This window comes from Fusarium sambucinum, chromosome IV (assembly GCF_050947815.1).
Source record: "Fusarium sambucinum isolate potato_lamoka chromosome IV, whole genome shotgun sequence".
In the NCBI taxonomy this organism is placed as follows: Eukaryota; Fungi; Ascomycota; class Sordariomycetes; order Hypocreales; family Nectriaceae; genus Fusarium; species Fusarium sambucinum.
In genome coordinates, this window is record NC_139291.1 from 7,038,253 (window position 1) to 7,055,449 (window position 17,197).

Below are 17,197 nucleotides of genomic sequence, written 5' to 3' on the forward strand. Positions count from 1 at the left end.
ATGTCTGATCGTACTGTTCTCGTTACAGGTGCTACTGGCCTCTTGGGTCGAGAGGTCTCTGCGGCTTTTGGCATCAAAAATTGGGAGGTCAAAGGAACAGGCTTTTCCCGTGCAGATGGAATCAGCACTTTCAAAGTCGACTTAGGCAATGAGAATGAAGTAGCAAATTTTCTGGATGATACCAAGTTCGTGCACTCCTCTCCCGGTATCGTGCCATCAGGCTAACCTTTATAACCAACTTACGCAGGCCTAAGGTCATTGTCCACTGTAAGTCGTTGAATAGCTCTTGGTCCATATAAGTACTGACTATTGTGCTTCTCAAAGGCGCTGCGCAGCGGTTCCCAGACAAGGTCGACAAAGATCCCGAGGGAGCCAGAGCACTCAATGTCGCTGCGAGCAAGGCACTTGCCAAACTGGCCGCTGAAAGAGATATTTTTGTCATCTACATTTCTACTGACTATGTCTTCCCTGGCGTACCCGGAGATGCTCCATACGAAGCTGACGCTGAACCCCGAGCTACCAACCTCTATGGTCAGACTAAACTCGATGGCGAACGTGCTGTTTTAGAAACCTTCAAGGAAGCTGGTAAGGAAGGTTTGGGCGTTGTGCTTCGAGTTCCTGTTCTCTATGGAAACGCCGAGACACCGTCTGAGAGCGCGGTCAACGTTTTGATGGACGCTTTGTGGAAGGCACAGACACAGGGTGCTCAAATCAACATGGACCACTGGGCTATTCGTTATCCCACAAACACGGAAGACATTGGTCGAGTTTGTCACGGTATGTCTTACCATGTTTTGAACCAACCCGTCTCGGGCAAACCATGGCGTCGTCCAGGCTCTATTACAACTTGTTGAGAGTGCCAGGAACGACGACTTTGCTGACAATTTTCTTCAGACATTTCGGTCAAGTATCTTGACACCCCAAGCAACAGTCGGGCATCTCTCCCCAGTATCCTCCAATTTTCTTCTGAAGATCGAATGACCAAGTATGAGATAGTAGCTCTGTTTGGCGAAATCATGGGCCTGTCGACAGAAGGGATCACACCCAACACAGAGGGGAATGACCCGAATGCCAGTGTGCAGCGACCTTACGACTGCCACCTGAGCACAAAGGCGCTCAAGGACTTGGGAATTGATGTTTCAACGTGCGACTTTAAAGGCTGGTGGAGACGCGAGGTTCGCGCGTTTCGAAAATAAGGGCGGACACATTTCTCTCCGCCAGTGAGGATTGGTCAGATATGTGTCAGATATGTGTTCTGGATACAAGGTTCAGACGAGACGAAGTGTTTCTTCGAGTGGTCTGGGTGGTGCTGGGCGGTGGAAAAGGGGGTATGTCTCAAATTGTAGCCCGTGCCATGGTGAGATCCCAAGACAAAAGGAAGAGGGAGCCTCAAACCCTTCACATGGGCTTCGTCTCAATCGCACTGGAGTGTCGAATAGGTGCTAAGAGTGATGCTTTGGTTTTCGGCGTGTTAAAGCAATCAATGCCTGACCCATAAACGCTCTATGCCGTTAGAGGTTATGGTCTGGTTAAGATACTGTATTGGATGAGAACAAATACTCGAGCAACGGTCGCTAAGAAAGCCTCGCCGGGTTTCATAAACTCAGTGAGCGAAGAAAGCAGGTGTGATGGTCGATCGCGCTTCAGGCATTATCAGAATATGGGGAATTAACTCGTCAATCATGAATCGCATCGCTGTTGGTAATGGAATGGGCGCTTGCCGCTCAACCACTTTAACAAGGGATGACTTTGAACTTGGCCCTCCGTATCCAATGTACGTATCTGGCTTCATACCAGAGCTCTTATTATTGCAAGGTCCGCATACCATCTCTACTATTACATCGAATTGTATTACATTACTTGATTCTAAGTAAAAGGAGCCGGTTCTATCGAGGGAGAGAATATTCAGGAGCTCTAGATTATTTCCATAGTGATATGTCCTTTAGTACCTAGAGTAGGAGTCCCCCTGAGCCTTCTTCTGTTCTCTTTCTCGTCGACTGCCTCCAGAATCTTTAAATAAAAAAATTGCAAGTTGGGATTTCTCTTTCCGAGTAACTTGATCAATGCGAAGTAATGACTTTCTTGTCAGAGATCGAAACAATTCACCTGGTGTGAACCTCTATATCTCACGAAACTTCATCTCAACTTTCCAGAAGGCAACCCTGTTGACGATCCCTTCTGATTGACGACTCGTTCACCCGTCTTCGAAATACAACGGGCGGCGGATCGAACCGAAAATATTGGAGCGTTTCAGGGCCATCGCTGCTCCGATAGGGCTGCATCAGCGCTATTCAAGGGTCCATCCACCACTGCAGGAACACTTTCTTTAGCGGCACTTTTGATATGGCATCGTCAGTGGCGGTTGCGGCCGTCCCGGTGCAATTTCACGATTACTTGTTGTATCCAATTGACAATGAGAAACCGCCAATACCAGATTTGTCCAAATATCGAACCTTGCATGAGAAAAGCATTTCTTCTGTATCTCAAAGAACTCTCGAAGTATATACTAGCTCACCACCGGAAGGGTCCCATCTGGCTGATGGAGACTGTTACCCGCGACTAGATTCGCCAACATTATCTGCAAAATTCATCCGGCATCGATCCAAAAGTGTCACCTCTTTACTCGCATTGAGACGAGAACGGCGACGTATTATCTCGCCGCCACTCCCAACATCACCGCCTCCGGTCACTGTTTCAGTCGGCACTCGTGGGGCAGAGTTTTTCAAGGGTCTAGCGGAGAGCTTGACTGGGGTGATTGGCAGTCTCTCTCCACGAATTGCGGTGGGATCAGTTGACACCGACAATAGAAGTACAAGACACCGCCAAGGTTCCTTGTCATCTGGGCCTTCAGTCGTCCAGTCGCCAGCTCCGTCGGTGTTGGTGTCACCATATGCACAAAGCTTTGCTCGCGCATCAAGTAATTTAAATTTAGCGCCAGACTCTCAAACCGCGCCGTCGCCCGCTGTCCCGTCTGGCCCCAGTACACCCCTGGCCAGTCCGTCATATGTCCTATTGCCAAAAACTACAAACATCCCACTACCATCGCTTTCATCCTTAGCTTCCAAACCTCTACCTCTGCGATCGCCAACTCTAAACCACGACTACATACACAATCTTGCGCACTCAACTGGTCGTGATCGTAGTGCTAGCCGAAGCCCTAGTCGCAGTCGCAGTCGTCCTCGAGGCCTTGACTCTTTCAAACACCGTCCATCAACCTCTATTTTCGACCTCCCAGCGCCAGAGTCGCCTATACTCCGTACAGTACCATCCGCCAGTGACATTGCACGGTTCAAACATCGCAATCTCCTTGCTTTACGCATAAATACTGAAGCTGCCGAGAACGCTGCAAAACTTGAACGAGAAGAACTTGAGCGACAAGAACAAGAAGCCGAACGTGTGGCTAACGTAGTTGCCCGTCTTGAGGCTGAGAACGATCGCATCGAGGCTGAACAGAAGAAGCGTGGCCCTGCGCGCCTATACGCACCACCTCCAACCCCTTCTCCAAGATTTCCACGATTATTTGTCCTTGACAAGCTTCCTTTTCTCTACCTCACCCGGCGGTCGAATGCCGTAGCAAGCCAGCCCAGCACGCCAAATCCTGGAGCACCGACCATCTCTTCTTTGGATTTCAGCTGCCCCAACAGTCCTGAGGAATCTTCTTCACCAGAAAAAATGAGCTCTATAGTGCAGGGAGGCAAAGGCATAGTGCCGGGCACTGATGCGCCAGCTTCTGCCATCAATGGAGGTGAAAGGGTGAGTTTCGCATACTGCTTTTAAGATTGTGCTACAGGTAACTGACATAGTGGTTCTTCTACAGCGTGTTTGTGTACGATGCCTCTCTTCAGTGATCAATTTACCCGTCAATGTCGACACTTCTCCTGTAGATATTATCTATTCAACTGCCAACTTGACAAGTCATGATATTGACCCCAAGGCCAGCATTCTGATCGAATGCTATGTCGAGCTAGGTCTCGAGCGACGTCTTCGCCGTTACGAGCGCATCCGCGATGTCATGAATTCATGGGATCGTGACCAGCAAAACTCACTCCTGGTTGTTACCAATGATATCTCGCAAAGCGATGATCCCGATCTTGACATCAAATCGGTACCACGGTCTCCAACGCCTCCTCCTGGCTTCACTCTGCAAATGTACCATTCATCAAGACCGGGAAAATGGAACAAACGATGGATCACTCTGCTAGAATCCGGTCAGATGTATGCTTCAAAGAAGCCTGACTCAAAGGCTTCAGACAAGGATAGTACTGTTCTGTGTCATCTGTCAGATTTTGATATTTACACCCCAAGGGAGAGCGAAGCCAGGCGTCATTTAAAAGCACCGCGGCGTTTCTGTTATGCCGTAAAAAGCCAGCAGAAGACCTTCGTGTTTCCCAATGGCGAAAACTTTGTCCACTTCTTCTGTGCCGAGGATGGACAACTTGCCAGGCGCTTCTTGGAGCTTGTGCAACGCTGGCGAAGTTGGTACTTGGTCAACAAGCAAGTCGACTTCGAGAAAAAGGACAAAAAGGACAAGGCACCTCAAATTTCCATGGGCTTCGGCAACAGCACATCTCCAAAGGCCATGTCCAGATCCAAGAGTACGGCTGCCAAAGGACATAGCACCCAAGTCTCTGTCGATGAGACTCCATATACAATAGGCGCTTTCCAGCCACTCCTCGATATGGACCGATTTGACAAACCTCTAGAGGAGTTTGGTAAAGATTTGGACCAGAACAAAAATGAGCCCGACTCCGACCCCGAGTTCAAGACTGGGCTCGTTCGCAAAGCCACTTGCAAGCAATCAAATACATTGTCCAAATCCAAGTCGGTATATAACAAGCACAGGTCACCACCAGTTGACCAAAAACAGTTTTCGTCAACTGGACTATTGGGTCAAGGCTATGAGGAGAAACGCAAAATAGCAGAACGAACACCTGTGGTCAGTCCCACCACCACGAACTCCGCTTTCACGAAGGGGGCGTCGCTGCTGGGCCAGGGCTACGAGCAGAAGCGCAAGGTCCATGAGAAGACGCCAGTCGACAATAGTTACATTTCGACGAACGCAGCTTTCACAGAGGGACCCTCTTTGTTGAACGGTGGCGTGCTCTCACCTACAACCCCTAAGGAAACCTCGACAGACTCGAAGTCGTGGTTTCCTGTAGGTACAGACCAATCTACTCGATCAAGCTACCGCAGCAAATCCCTTCGGGATACGAACAGACGACCAATGACCGAAAAGGTCCCCGACATCCCACAGCCGTTGGTTAATCTGACCAACAGTTTCCCAGAACCACCTCGCTGGCGCGAAAAGAATAAGGGTCATGGTATCAAGGCCCCGACAGGTGGCCCTCTGATTAGCCTTGCCACAGGTGGTCAAAACAACAATATGTTCAACACCCGCAGCACTTCTGGTGGTCTCATCAACCAGCCTCGTATCCCTTCATCATCCTCTACCATGAGTATGGGCAGCCGCCCTCGGAGCCGGTCCACTGCAGGAATGCAGCCGCCACCAAGCCATGCTCCTCCTGTCCCCCCTGTGCCAATCCGCTCTTTACGCCGAGAGATGACGGCGCCGATCGACCAGTCCCGTGGTCGTGATCCTCGTCCGCGGGGGCCGTTGATCGACCGCGCTGGGACAGTTGGTCAGCCATCAAGAATCTAAGTTGATAGTGAAATCTTACTATTCATAGTTGACGCGCTGAATGTCGTTATGATTTACGCAATTATGCCTCTGGTTTTGAAGTCAATGGGTTTCTATTGTCATAGGTTTGCGGCTCCTATGTTGAGAAAAGCCGACTAGACTAAGAATCTTGGAAGTGCAGATTTGGAAAATTTGGATAAATGACTTGATATTGGGTTTATCATTAAGGTCAGATTACGCCTGAACTTATATATGTCTCATTTGTATTTTGGGAGTTTTCCAGACATCAAAATCTTCATCTGGAGCTCATGACCTGTCACGATACTGTGCACAAGATGGGCTGGCACCATCCTTTTATTAGGTTCATACTTTATTTTGTGGGAATTGAAATCATTGAAAAGTTTTTGTTTTGCATTGATTCGTTTCATTAGAGGTATAGAGCTTTGGTCTATACGGTACATAGTGTATGGATGTGAGGCGATTTCGCTAGACAAGTAACTTTTGCACTTCAACCGTCTATCCCATGTCCTCTTTATTACATTTAAACCCCAGTTTACTTGCTGCGCTTGTAGATCTTGGCGAGGAAGGCCTCAAACACGGTCTTCTTGAGGCCACCACTCTCGTCAATGTTGGCAATACGCTCGCGAATCTGGCCAACAACCTTTTCCTCGTAGTCGAGGTAGAGCTGCTCAAGCTTCAAGTCGTCGTAGAGTTTCTTGATGACCTTCTCCTTCTCATCGTCCTTGCGGCCGTAGTTCTCCTCGAGGATCTTGTGCTGCTCGGGGGTGGCAACGGCGAGAGCCTGGTTCACGAGCCAAGAGCACTTGTTGTCTTTGATATCGGTACCAATCTTACCAATGTGCTCGGGCTTGCCAAAGTTGTCGAGGTAGTCGTCCTGGATCTGGAAGTACTCTCCGAGAGGGATAAGGATATCCTCAGCTTGCTTAAGGTTGCTTGGGGTAGCGAGGTTGAGCTGGTGGAGGGCGAGCGCAACAGGGAGGTAGAAAGAGTAGTAAGCGGTCTTGTAGATGACGATGAAGCTGTACTTCTCGAGGGAGAAGTTGTCAAGGTTGACGCGGTCCTCAGGGGCGGTGAGCAAGTCACAAAGCTGTCCGAGCTCGGTCTGGAAGGTGGTCTCGTGGAAAAGCTCGATGAGGTCGACGTAGGCAGGGTGGGTGCGGAAGTACTTCTTGAGAAGAGTGTAGATGGCTGACTCGAGCATAAAGGCGTCGTTAATGGCAATCATGCCAACACCCTCCTGGCGGTACCAGCAGGGCTGGCCACGACGGGTGATGCTGGAGTCCATGATGTCGTCGGAAACGAGGAAGAAAGCCTGGAGGAGCTCTGTCATCCAGCCGAGAGTGGCTGCCTGGAAGTACTGCTCCTCAGAAAGGGGCTTCTCGAGGAGGAGGGAGACGGAATCGGGGACGGACATGCCGCGGTTGCATTTTCCGCCGAGAGGGTTGGCCTCGAGAGACTTTGAAGTGGCATGTTAGCTAGCTTTCAGGGAGGAAGTTGGGAATAGCTTCATATCCGGTACTTACTCTCTTGTACCAGTCGAGCTGCTCCTGAGGGAGCTTGTAAGAACGAGCCTGGTCAAGGAGAGCCTCCTCAAGCTTGGGGTAAACGGAGTTGAACTCCTCGAGAGTAGTTTGTTGAGCCATTGTTGGTGATTTGTGTAAGTAGTAGTCAAGTCAGAAACAAGAGTTAGTAGTTGAAAAGACCGCTTTATATGAGCAGGAAAGAAGAAGGAAATTAGAGTCAGAGTTGATCAGAGGTAAGTACATATCTAGTAGCAACTGCTCAATGGATGGCCCCTAGTGGGTAGCAGAAAAGTTGACCTTCAAACTTTAGGCTATAAAAACAAATGATCTAAAGTCACGGTCGAACTAGCATCAACTGACCTACTATTTTCGTCTCCTATGCTTCTAGCAGCCAACTTTTCTTTTACCCTGAGGGCCCCTCCTGCCCCAATTCGCGAAAAGAATAAGGAAAGAGGGGCAACAGGCCGGGAGCCCCTCCTAGGTAGTAGACTGAAAGCTCGCGGGTGGGTATTCCGTCCTCCACTCTTGATTTGTTCGGTGAGGACCAACATGGCAAAGTTTAAGGGACCAGGGGACCTAATTAGGCGGTGAGATTTGGGGAACTTAGCGGATTTATTCAACGGTGAGAATGCAACCTAAAGGGTTCTCCATATCTTCCTAGGCCTACCCAGCAGCATTTAGAACAATGTTCTTTATCACGAGGCTCTTTTCTATTGGAGGGCCTAAGACAGTATAAAGTAAATACTAGTTAAATTAGGTATTTTGTTTTTGAAGTTGTGTCAAGATTTTTGCAACCCACGGGCTTCTAGCTCCAAACTCCATGTCTACCTGCTTTGTACATACATCAGCGCCTCACCTTTACCTTCTTCTGCTTTATACCGACTAATCCCCTGTGGGACGACATACTTAATCCTATCATACCATCCGCCATCGTTCTCCTGAACCACGCATAATGCTTCACGTAAGGACTTTTCTGATGCACCATCCTTCATCATCTCAACGACGCACGCTGCATTGAGTCCTACATTGCGAAACCCTTCAACAAATTGCTCCACATCGTACATATGCGCAAATCGAGTATGCGTTGGCGTACTGTCTATGTCCTTGCGATTCTGGATTGGCGAGTTTTGTCAATAACGTCTCATCAATGACGGCTACTCACAGGAGCATGCACGCGCATGTACATACCGTGCAGTCCAGGCACTTTGCTCCCAAGGAGTCGACATATTCGTTACACTTCCTGCTACCCCAGTGGTGATTACAGGGCCAACGCATAATCTTCTGTGGGTTTTGTTCTTTTTCTATCTCTTCGAGGAGGTTTGGAATCGATATATCGCTTACGAGGTTATCGCTTTTTTGAGACATGCTTGGCCAAAGGTTGGGCTTGCTTTCCATGGCATGTCTTGTACACTCGCTCTTATACCATTTCTCTCTCGCCGGCCGTGACGGACCCTGATACCGCGATGATTCGGTTCGCACGTGCTGCAGAGGATTGTACAATGTTGTAACTGACGTTCGTTCTGTGGGACATCGCTGATATTCACAGCCATTCGAACGCTGTGATACATGCTGTTTGACCGGGCCACTCATCCCATTCCATTAGCCAGAGAGTATTATGTACCGGATCTGCAAAGGTTGATGAAGACAAGAGTGTACAGGGCACAGCTCAGTTCTAGAAGAGCTTACACTACCTTTAAATAAACGGTTGCCAGTTGTGGCAAGAGTCTATTCAGAAAGCTCCCCGGTGACTGATTCAGTTCCTGTGGCACCATTGGCACGGGCTATTGGGCAAAGTCTGCTCATAGAAGATGGATGGTACGGGCATGCCGTGACTCGGTGAGATATGAAATAAAGTTGACAGCTCGAACGTTTGCGCCAAACCCCAGCTCTAAAAGAAAACGTTTCTGAATCCATAACAGCAAGTTCTAGGTCGTCCACCCAAAGACTAACTCTTGCCTATCGCCCAAAAAGGCTTCATCGTTCATTCATGCGTCCCCCCTTTGCTCCCATTCTTGCTCCCTCTTCACCCTCTCGAGTCTCTCGGCCAAATTATCTGGCGTCCATCGTACAGGACCCCTATCCCTTGCCATCTCAACGGCATCGCATACCGCATGATACAGTTCGCTAAAGTTACGAAAGATATAGTCCAGCGCCACAATCAGAACGTTGTCCACGTTGACTTCTTTGGCGCTTGTGATGTATGCGTTGATCCTTTCGTAGGTGATACCGTCCTTCTCGGAATACTTATCGAGAAGGTATCGCACAAGGGTCTCGTGGACTTGTGAGGCCATCTGCTCATTCTCGCCGTACTGCCTACGCATTCTCTGATTGAGATTTTAGATTGTGAAACTTGGTCGCGGCGTGCCGGAAGGATTGGATATGAATGGGTTTGCTTTACCTCGCAATCAACACAGATACTTCGCTTGAGGAACACGTAGTTGGGGCACTTGACTTCCGGTGTCCAACACATCAAACAGGGGAATATCCTGACAGCTCTGTTGGGGTACATTATGTTGTTCTCCTCAACACCGGTAGATTGGTTCTTGAAAGTTGTTTATGACTCTAGATATGTTGCTTGTCGATTTGGTAGCTGAAAAGCGAAGCATGTATTCAAACACAGAATGTTTAGCAATTTAACACCAAATAGTAAAGAATATTAGCAAGTGTTTATCGTCCTAGGAGGCAGGGCATGATCAAGGTGATCAGACTCGACTTTATTCTACAATTTGCTATCCTTGCTCCTTGAACAAGCTACACCATAATAAGACCATTGTCAGCTCTGAGCTGATGCGTATAAAACTTTGTATCCATATGGGAAGCTGATAATTTATCCTTTGTCTCACCAAACTTTCGGAGTATTGGCCAATCTGAGTTCCTACTGGAGCCGTTGTGACACAACATCTAACGTTGGAAATGAGTGTAAGTGAATGGAAGTGGATGGCTGCAATATTGGTCAGACAGATCAGTATAAACAAAGTCTTTTTATATCACGAGACACTTTCTTCTTGTTTAGTAGCAAACTTTTGAAATTATTGTGCTACCAATGACGAACAACAAGTTCAACGGCTTTGGTTCACATTAATATTCGTTCCGTACTACGTACAGTGTTTGATACAGTGTTTGATAGTAGAGGCACGGACCTGCGATGCGCGCCTACCTATGCTGTTGACATGATGAAAGTCAAACGCTAAGCGGTCATGCTCATGACACCTTCAGTCCTCACCTCACGACCATCAACAACCCCCAATTCTTGTGTCTCGAGTACATATAAACTCACCTCGAGCTCTAGATCTTTACTGATCTAGCGTTCAGAACACAGCGCGTCTGCGCATTCCGTTGGGGACTTTTGTTCCATCTCAAAACTACCCCACCAACACTTCAAAACAACAAACCATGACTCTCAGCGCCCACGAAATTTCACAGTTACGCGCTGCACTACAAGACGCTGTGGTCAAATGTTCGGAAAGATGCCTGTATCAATCTTCAAAATGGTACAACCTTCCCATCAATAGCTGCCACTAGCGCATAGGCTGACAGAACCAGGGCCGCCGAACTACTAAATGCACTTCCCGAAACCGATGATGATGAGGAAAACATCAATCCTGCAGATCCCAGTCACGTCTCTCCCATATTCACCGCCAACAACGACCCTGAAGAAGCAATACTTGAGGCTAGAGAGCTGAGCAAGTATCTCTTAGCCAAATCTCTATTCGACTGCCGAGAATTCGATCGATGCGCTGCAGTTTTTCTCCCAGACTCACTTCTTTCCAGCGTCCTTGCCTCACGAGTGGACCATGCTTCTGCATCTTCTGCAGCTGGCAAGGGCAAGAGCAAAGCGCCTGAGGCATCAGGAGTACCCCTTCCCAAGCTAAGCCAGAAGAGTCTGTTCCTAGCACTCTACGCCAAGTTCATGTCAGGGGAAAAGCGCAGAAACGAAGATTCTGAGATGGTTATGGGCCCTCAGGACCTCGGAACGGTGGCAAACAAACAGTTACTTGTGATAGGCCACTTTTTGGCAACTTGGTTCGAAGAGAGGACGACAGAAGACGATGAAGTCTTGGGTAGTCAGGGGTGGCTTGAATATTTGTGAGTATTGGAATTATTGTTTCTATAATTACTCAACTAATCACCCTTGGCAGATATGGAATGGTGCTCGCCAAAGAAAAGAACGATGATAAGGCATTGGAATACTTTATCCGAAGCGTGCACAAGTACACCATGAACTGGGGTTGCTGGTTAGAAATGACGTCGTTAATATCTCGAGTTGAGGATGTAAGTCATACATGTAACTGTCTAACGCGCTTTGAGTTACTAACGCCCTCTCAGTTGAATCGAATATCCAGGCATTGTCCCCAAAACATTGTCTCTTACATGTTTCACTTGCACACTTCTCTTGAACTCTACCAGCAGGGTCCTGGTCTCGCCAGCTCTCTGGAGCAGCTTCTCTCAATATTCCCTACATCCTCTTTCCTCCTCACATGCAACGCATTGCTAGCTTATCACGCCAAGGACTTGATGGCTGCTGAACAGCATTTTACTCGACTGCTGGCACTCCATCCCCATAGGTTGGATTCGCTAGACCATTATTCCAATATCCTTTACGTCCTCAATCTTCGGCCAAAGCTAGCATTCCTCGGACACCTTTGCTCCAGTGTCGACAAATTTAGACCTGAGTCTTGTGTCGTTGTTGGGAATTATTATTCTCTACTCTCGATGCATGAGAAAGCCGTCCAGTATTTCCGACGTGCTCTGACACTTGATCGGTCATGTCTCTCAGCATGGACCTTGATGGGTCATGAATACGTCGAACTCAAAAATACCCATGCAGCAATTGAGTCGTACCGCCGGGCAGTTGACGTGAACCGTCGGGACTATCGGGCCTGGTACGGTCTGGGTCAAACATACGAGATGTTGGAGATGCATACGTACTCATTATGGTACTACAAAAAGGCCGCTGGTCTTCGGCCGTGGGATGGTAAAATGTGGATGGCCGTAGGCTCGTGTCTGCAGAAGATGGGCCGACAGCGTGATGGTATCAAGGCGCTAAAACGAGCACTGCTCGCTGATGCATATTATGATGTGGGCAGTAGCTTTGGCAGCGGAGATCTTCTTGGTAGCCGTAGCGCCACGGGTCATATGGACCCTGATATCCTCCTACAGATTGCAGTCATGTACGATAATCTGGATGAAGAAGAGGAGGCCAGGTCATACATGGAATTGTGTGTGGCTCAAGAAGATGGTGGTGGTGCTAGCGGTGCTGAAGCTGATCCGGCGGAGTCGATTGCTATTCACAACGACTCGCCAGCTGGCTCTGAAAATGGCGCCGAGAACGACGAGAATTCAAACAACGAAGGAACAGGAGTTACAGCAGCCACGAGCAAAGCGCGTATGTGGCTTGCCAAGTTTTCGATGCGGGCCGGAGATTACATGACAGCCTCTCGTCTTGCAGGAGAGTTATGTCAAGACGGTGTTGAAGTGGAAGAAGCAAAGGCTCTTGTGCGAGAGGTTCGATCGCGCATGGAGGCAACTGGGATGCTTGACCCGCTGAGCTAGGAGTATCGGCAAAGACGAGTAAACGCCCAATCATAAAGCCAACGACACCTGATGAAAGGTGCTTTTCAACATACAACCTCTTCGGACCTACTGCTGATCCTACAGAGAAGCATTCGCATAGATGCCTGCAAGCGGTATTCCCGAAAGAAAAGATGGGGTCGGCCCGAGTATCAAAGCTTATACAGACACCATCAGCAACACTGACGATAGCATTTGGAAGTGTACAAAGTAGTTTATACCCAATGATTTAGACCGAAAGAAATAAAGTAATTTCTCATCACTGACCATCAAATAATTGTGTCACTAGACCAAGCTTAAATCCAGAACCAGTGTTTCAATTAAAGTATACCCAACGGTACATGCTAACGTTCTACCTTAGTAGTTGAGTACAAGAAACATGTTGAGAGTTCCTTCATTGACGTCCGACCCATAGTTGCTGTCAACCAGCAGTCCCCATGCGTAGCGTGATGCAAGATACTTACTTGTTCCAGGCATATCTACCTAGAAATGTAAAGACACCGAGGGGCACACCAGCATTCTTGGGAAACTGGCAGGTAACTAGAGAGCCAGAGCAACAACTCCTGCCAGTACAAGAGCTCCCAAGCTCCAAGTTTCCCTGGTGCCAGCGGCGACGGGTATGGCAGGGGGGCCAACTGGGGTCTGGGAGGGCCCAGAGGGAGGAGGAACAATGGGCTTCTCGGGGCCGGGACCTGTTTCCTTAGGGGGCGAAGGGCCAGATTCCTCAGCAGGTGGAGGAGGGCCTGATTCTCCGCCGGGAGGAGATGGTGGTTTGGGCCCTTCAGGCGCAGGCGGAGCAGGCGCCTCAGGAACAGGGCCGGTGGCCTGAGGAGGAGGGACAGGCACTGCTGGAGGCGGAGGAGCCTCAGGGGCCACTGGACATTCTATACAAGTGTTGACAACATGGATCAGCCAGTCTCACACAAGACATGTCTGGTAGAAATGGTTTACTCACCCGTTACAGTAATGTAGACTGGCTCCGTAACGGTGACGGGTACCTGAGGCAGGTTAGGTCTGAATAAACTCAAGTGATATATTATTTCGACTCACAGCCGGAGGGCAGTTGTTGGAATTGCTTCCCATGCTACCTCCAGTAGTAGCAGGCGGCTTGGCTGGGGCAGACATTTCCTCACCCTTCATGCCCATGCCTGGCATAGATGGGAACTCCCCAGCAATGACACCTGAGAGCAGCATGGCCACTGGAAGAGTCTGAATGGTCTTCATCTTGGTAACGAGTGAATAAGTCTCTTGACTGGTGTTGATCTCTAAGTGAATGATTGGTGTCAGGATGATAGTAGAATACCAAGCTCACCAGGGGAGATCTGGTCTCTTTTATACTTGATGAGAGCTTACAGAACAGCTATGAGATTGCCTCGACGAGCATGGGATACTAAAGACGAACCATGCATGGTGGGAGAATCTCTGATCAGTATGGACGTCACGGAGGAAGCCGCGTGGTTGACATGAGTTCCATCAAGCCATGAAAGCTACACATAAGGAGTACGAGGTGAGAGACGCGTCAAGTCAACTCTTGTCGTCATGAAGCATTTCGAAGCATCACAGCATCATGCTTAAATGCTGTGGAATAGGCGAGATTCTATTGGACTAGAGATTCAATTATGCTTGAATAAAGTTCGGGGGCAACAGCGGGTACCTGACCATAGATGCCATTGACGAATATTAGGAGGTTGGTAATGGAGATACCGATTGAGGAGAGCATGCAAACGAGCTCTATGGCGTTCGGCATTATGTTTCTGGCATCCAGAAGTTTCTGCACGGCGCCTGTGCCAGATCTTAGTAGGCCGGGTAAGACTGGATATGTGTTTGAGAAAGAGTCTGATGTTAATCGTCTGGTTCTGGAGTCATCTGTCCACTCACTCGTTATCACCATTGCCATTTACAGTGTATTTGGACAAGATATAGATACTATGATTTCAAATCCATCTCATTATCAAACGATGAAACAAAGGTAGCATACGGCATCTGGAAGGTTATCGTCATGCAACGCATACTCACGACTTGTCGCTACTAAATCTGAACTCAGCTTTCGTGTATACAACATAACTCCATCATCTTTTTACTAGGTCAATATCTTCAGCTCCTCGGAATCCTTGCGTCTTCTACGTCTGTGTCTCTTCAATTTTCCGATGGTGGCGCTTCAAGTTGTTATGGAGTTTACATGTAGGAGTCCAGACTTATCCGGAGAAACACTCTATCAAGGCAGCCTCTTTTCACCGTGCGTAACCAAGATCATGGTTTTTGCTATAGTATAAGAATAAGCTAAAGATCAGAATTTAAAATGGAAATTCGATATATTTATCTTAGTAGGTACTGCTAATAATGGATGCATTATTTCAGATTGGAGTAATGTATGGAATACGCCTTGGTACGTAGGGTAGGTGCCCAGCAGACATTGGGACACGTGACCCTTGAAAGTAGAAACATGATCATGCGGCACTCCCACTCACCCCCTCGACTGAAGCAGTCCCTCTTGACCGTGACTTCAATGTTTTCAGGAAAAGACTCTCCCAAATCGCCGTCATTTCCCACCAAGACGCTTCCTTGTATCGCTTTACGTTTGTTATCTGGAGAAACCACAAAAGATACTCCTACGACGTCCGTTGTACAAGCGTCGTGCACTTCAATACTCGGTCCTCACTTCTACTCCCTTTGCAAACCAGCCTAAACACCACCGGACTGCGTGAAAAACTTGAACGTCAAGCGATAATGTCAAACGCAGCTTGTGGAAGCTTCCAGGCTCCTGCCCGATGATGAATGCGCACACCATCTCCGGCGGATTGCAGTAACCTAGCGCTGGACGCAACGTCCGCGCAAGTAGATTCTCTCTTAGATTGACCTTGATACAGGAAGCTCCCCGTTCTTAGAATCTGCCTACCTTTCAGCCATTTAACCGGACATGGCGAAAGTCTTCTGCCTGATGCCTCTGCCCCAACTAGCCAAGCACCATCACACTACAGTACGACGTTTGAAGCCGAATTCTCTGGTGCTAGAGCTAGTCAAGTCAGTTGGACTTGATTTGACAGATTGTTGCGTACACAGTCCGAATATTTCTACCACATGGAGAGTCAACATGACAATGCTCGGTCCTCGTCACATTCTGGCCAAGGAGCTATGCATTCCAATGCCATCCATCTGCTTGACCAAGCCTTGTGTGAGCGAATTTCCGCATCTCACTCGTTCTACTTTCTTGACTACGAACCTTGTTCTCATGTCCGAGCGATACCTCGTTGCATCATAACAGAGGGGTTGTTCTTTGCCCGAAGTGTGCCGGCAAATTGACCGCGAGCGGGGCTCTCTTCGGTGACGGATCAGATCCAGCGCTCTCGTCCACACTTCAGGACGGCGGCCGGGTGACCGGTCGGTGTTCGAAGTTGTGGATCTTTCCTACTACTACCTACTACTCTTAGATCACAACCACTGGCACTTTATTCTCAACTGCACGCAAAAGTAGCGCACCACATAAAACTAGGGCATTTGACAAGTCAGACATTCAATTGTGGAACTTGCTGGATAACATTTCAGTCGCCATCTACCAGTCACAAACGACTCATTGATTACTTGGATACTCCATCTGGCTAAGAGAAGAAAACTCTGCTGTATCTTCCGCCACGATGGACTAGGTCAACTGAACGATAAGACCCAGAACCTAACACTATGCGCATCCTGGTTATAGCTGCATTGAAGGAAGTCTCGACAATAGTGTCCAGAAAGACTGGACAGCAGTTCGGTGCTTAGCCCTCCTCTTCATGCAGGCCGATTCGGAATCGGCTCAGATTTGGCAGTTGCGTTGCGATGACTCGGAACGACGAATCTGTTGACGGACATCACTGGTTATGGAACTAAGTGACCTGGTTCATGTCTGGCGGATGTGCTATCAACTGTACAGTCAGATACAGTATGAGGTAAGATGCTGTTGATCGTGCCCGATCGAACAAGAAAATCCGGGTCGACTCCGATATAGATCAAGAAAGCTTTGGCACAATCCTTGTCCAAAAACAATGATCGACACATCAACAACAAGGCCGTCCGTCTTATGAATGTACGTCAGACCTTACAACTGAATTTGACAGAGCCCGTGGCAACGGACGGAATGCCTAAAGGAATACTGGGTAATAGCAGTACACTAATAAGCAATTACACATGCGCACACACACACACTTGGAAGCTTGGCCGCAGAACGTGCAGGATAGAGGCCTCTCCGGACTGAGCCGACGATTCGAGAACGGTGCTAAAGCCGCGCGGCGTTGGCACCGTTCATGACAGTTCTATACTGTGTTGGACAGGCGGCCTCAAGAACCAAGTGGGAAGAAAGTCCGCGACGTTTTTAACGCACCAAGAAGCGTTTTTTTCCATCAGTTCCCACTCCGTTTATACGACTCCATTAGTTCCATGCCTTAGTGTGGGCGCCTCAGGCAGGAAACTC

At 48.6% G+C, this 17,197-nt stretch overlaps 6 protein-coding genes across 6 annotated transcripts; 3 read left to right on the forward strand and 3 right to left on the reverse strand.

Annotated features, from left to right (window-relative positions):
- FSST1_002285 (dTDP-4-dehydrorhamnose reductase family protein) lies at window positions 1-1,196 on the forward strand (the record flags this gene model as incomplete). Its single annotated transcript, XM_083228258.1, has 4 exons — window positions 1-185; window positions 248-267; window positions 325-777; window positions 895-1,196. The coding sequence occupies 4 exons, from the start codon at window positions 1-3 to the stop codon at window positions 1,194-1,196; spliced, it is 960 nt and encodes a 319-aa protein (XP_083092467.1).
- A 1,147-nt stretch (window positions 1,197-2,343) lies between these two features.
- On the forward strand, window positions 2,344-5,659 carry FSST1_002286 (PH domain-containing protein; the record flags this gene model as incomplete). Its single annotated transcript, XM_083228259.1, has 2 exons — window positions 2,344-3,753; window positions 3,818-5,659. 2 exons carry the CDS (start codon window positions 2,344-2,346, stop codon window positions 5,657-5,659), a joined length of 3,252 nt encoding a protein of 1,083 aa, XP_083092468.1.
- Window positions 5,660-6,191: 532 nt separating this feature from the next.
- Window positions 6,192-7,302, reverse strand: FSST1_002287 (bifunctional (2E,6E)-farnesyl diphosphate synthase/dimethylallyltranstransferase; the record flags this gene model as incomplete). The annotated part of the gene is made up of 2 exons (XM_083228260.1): window positions 6,192-7,115; window positions 7,183-7,302. 2 exons carry the CDS (start codon window positions 7,300-7,302, stop codon window positions 6,192-6,194), a joined length of 1,044 nt encoding a protein of 347 aa, XP_083092469.1.
- Window positions 7,303-9,167: 1,865 nt separating this feature from the next.
- On the reverse strand, window positions 9,168-9,503 carry FSST1_002288 (uncharacterized protein; the record flags this gene model as incomplete). The annotated part of the gene is made up of 1 exon (XM_083228262.1): window positions 9,168-9,503. The coding sequence occupies one exon, from the start codon at window positions 9,501-9,503 to the stop codon at window positions 9,168-9,170; it is 336 nt and encodes a 111-aa protein (XP_083092470.1).
- A 1,072-nt stretch (window positions 9,504-10,575) lies between these two features.
- FSST1_002289 (anaphase promoting complex subunit CDC23) lies at window positions 10,576-12,735 on the forward strand (the record flags this gene model as incomplete). Its single annotated transcript, XM_083228263.1, has 4 exons — window positions 10,576-10,673; window positions 10,726-11,268; window positions 11,322-11,454; window positions 11,509-12,735. The coding sequence occupies 4 exons, from the start codon at window positions 10,576-10,578 to the stop codon at window positions 12,733-12,735; spliced, it is 2,001 nt and encodes a 666-aa protein (XP_083092471.1).
- Window positions 12,736-13,293: 558 nt separating this feature from the next.
- On the reverse strand, window positions 13,294-13,977 carry FSST1_002290 (uncharacterized protein; the record flags this gene model as incomplete). The annotated part of the gene is made up of 3 exons (XM_083228264.1): window positions 13,294-13,637; window positions 13,709-13,751; window positions 13,804-13,977. The coding sequence occupies 3 exons, from the start codon at window positions 13,975-13,977 to the stop codon at window positions 13,294-13,296; spliced, it is 561 nt and encodes a 186-aa protein (XP_083092472.1).
- Window positions 13,978-17,197: the final 3,220 nt, after the last annotated feature.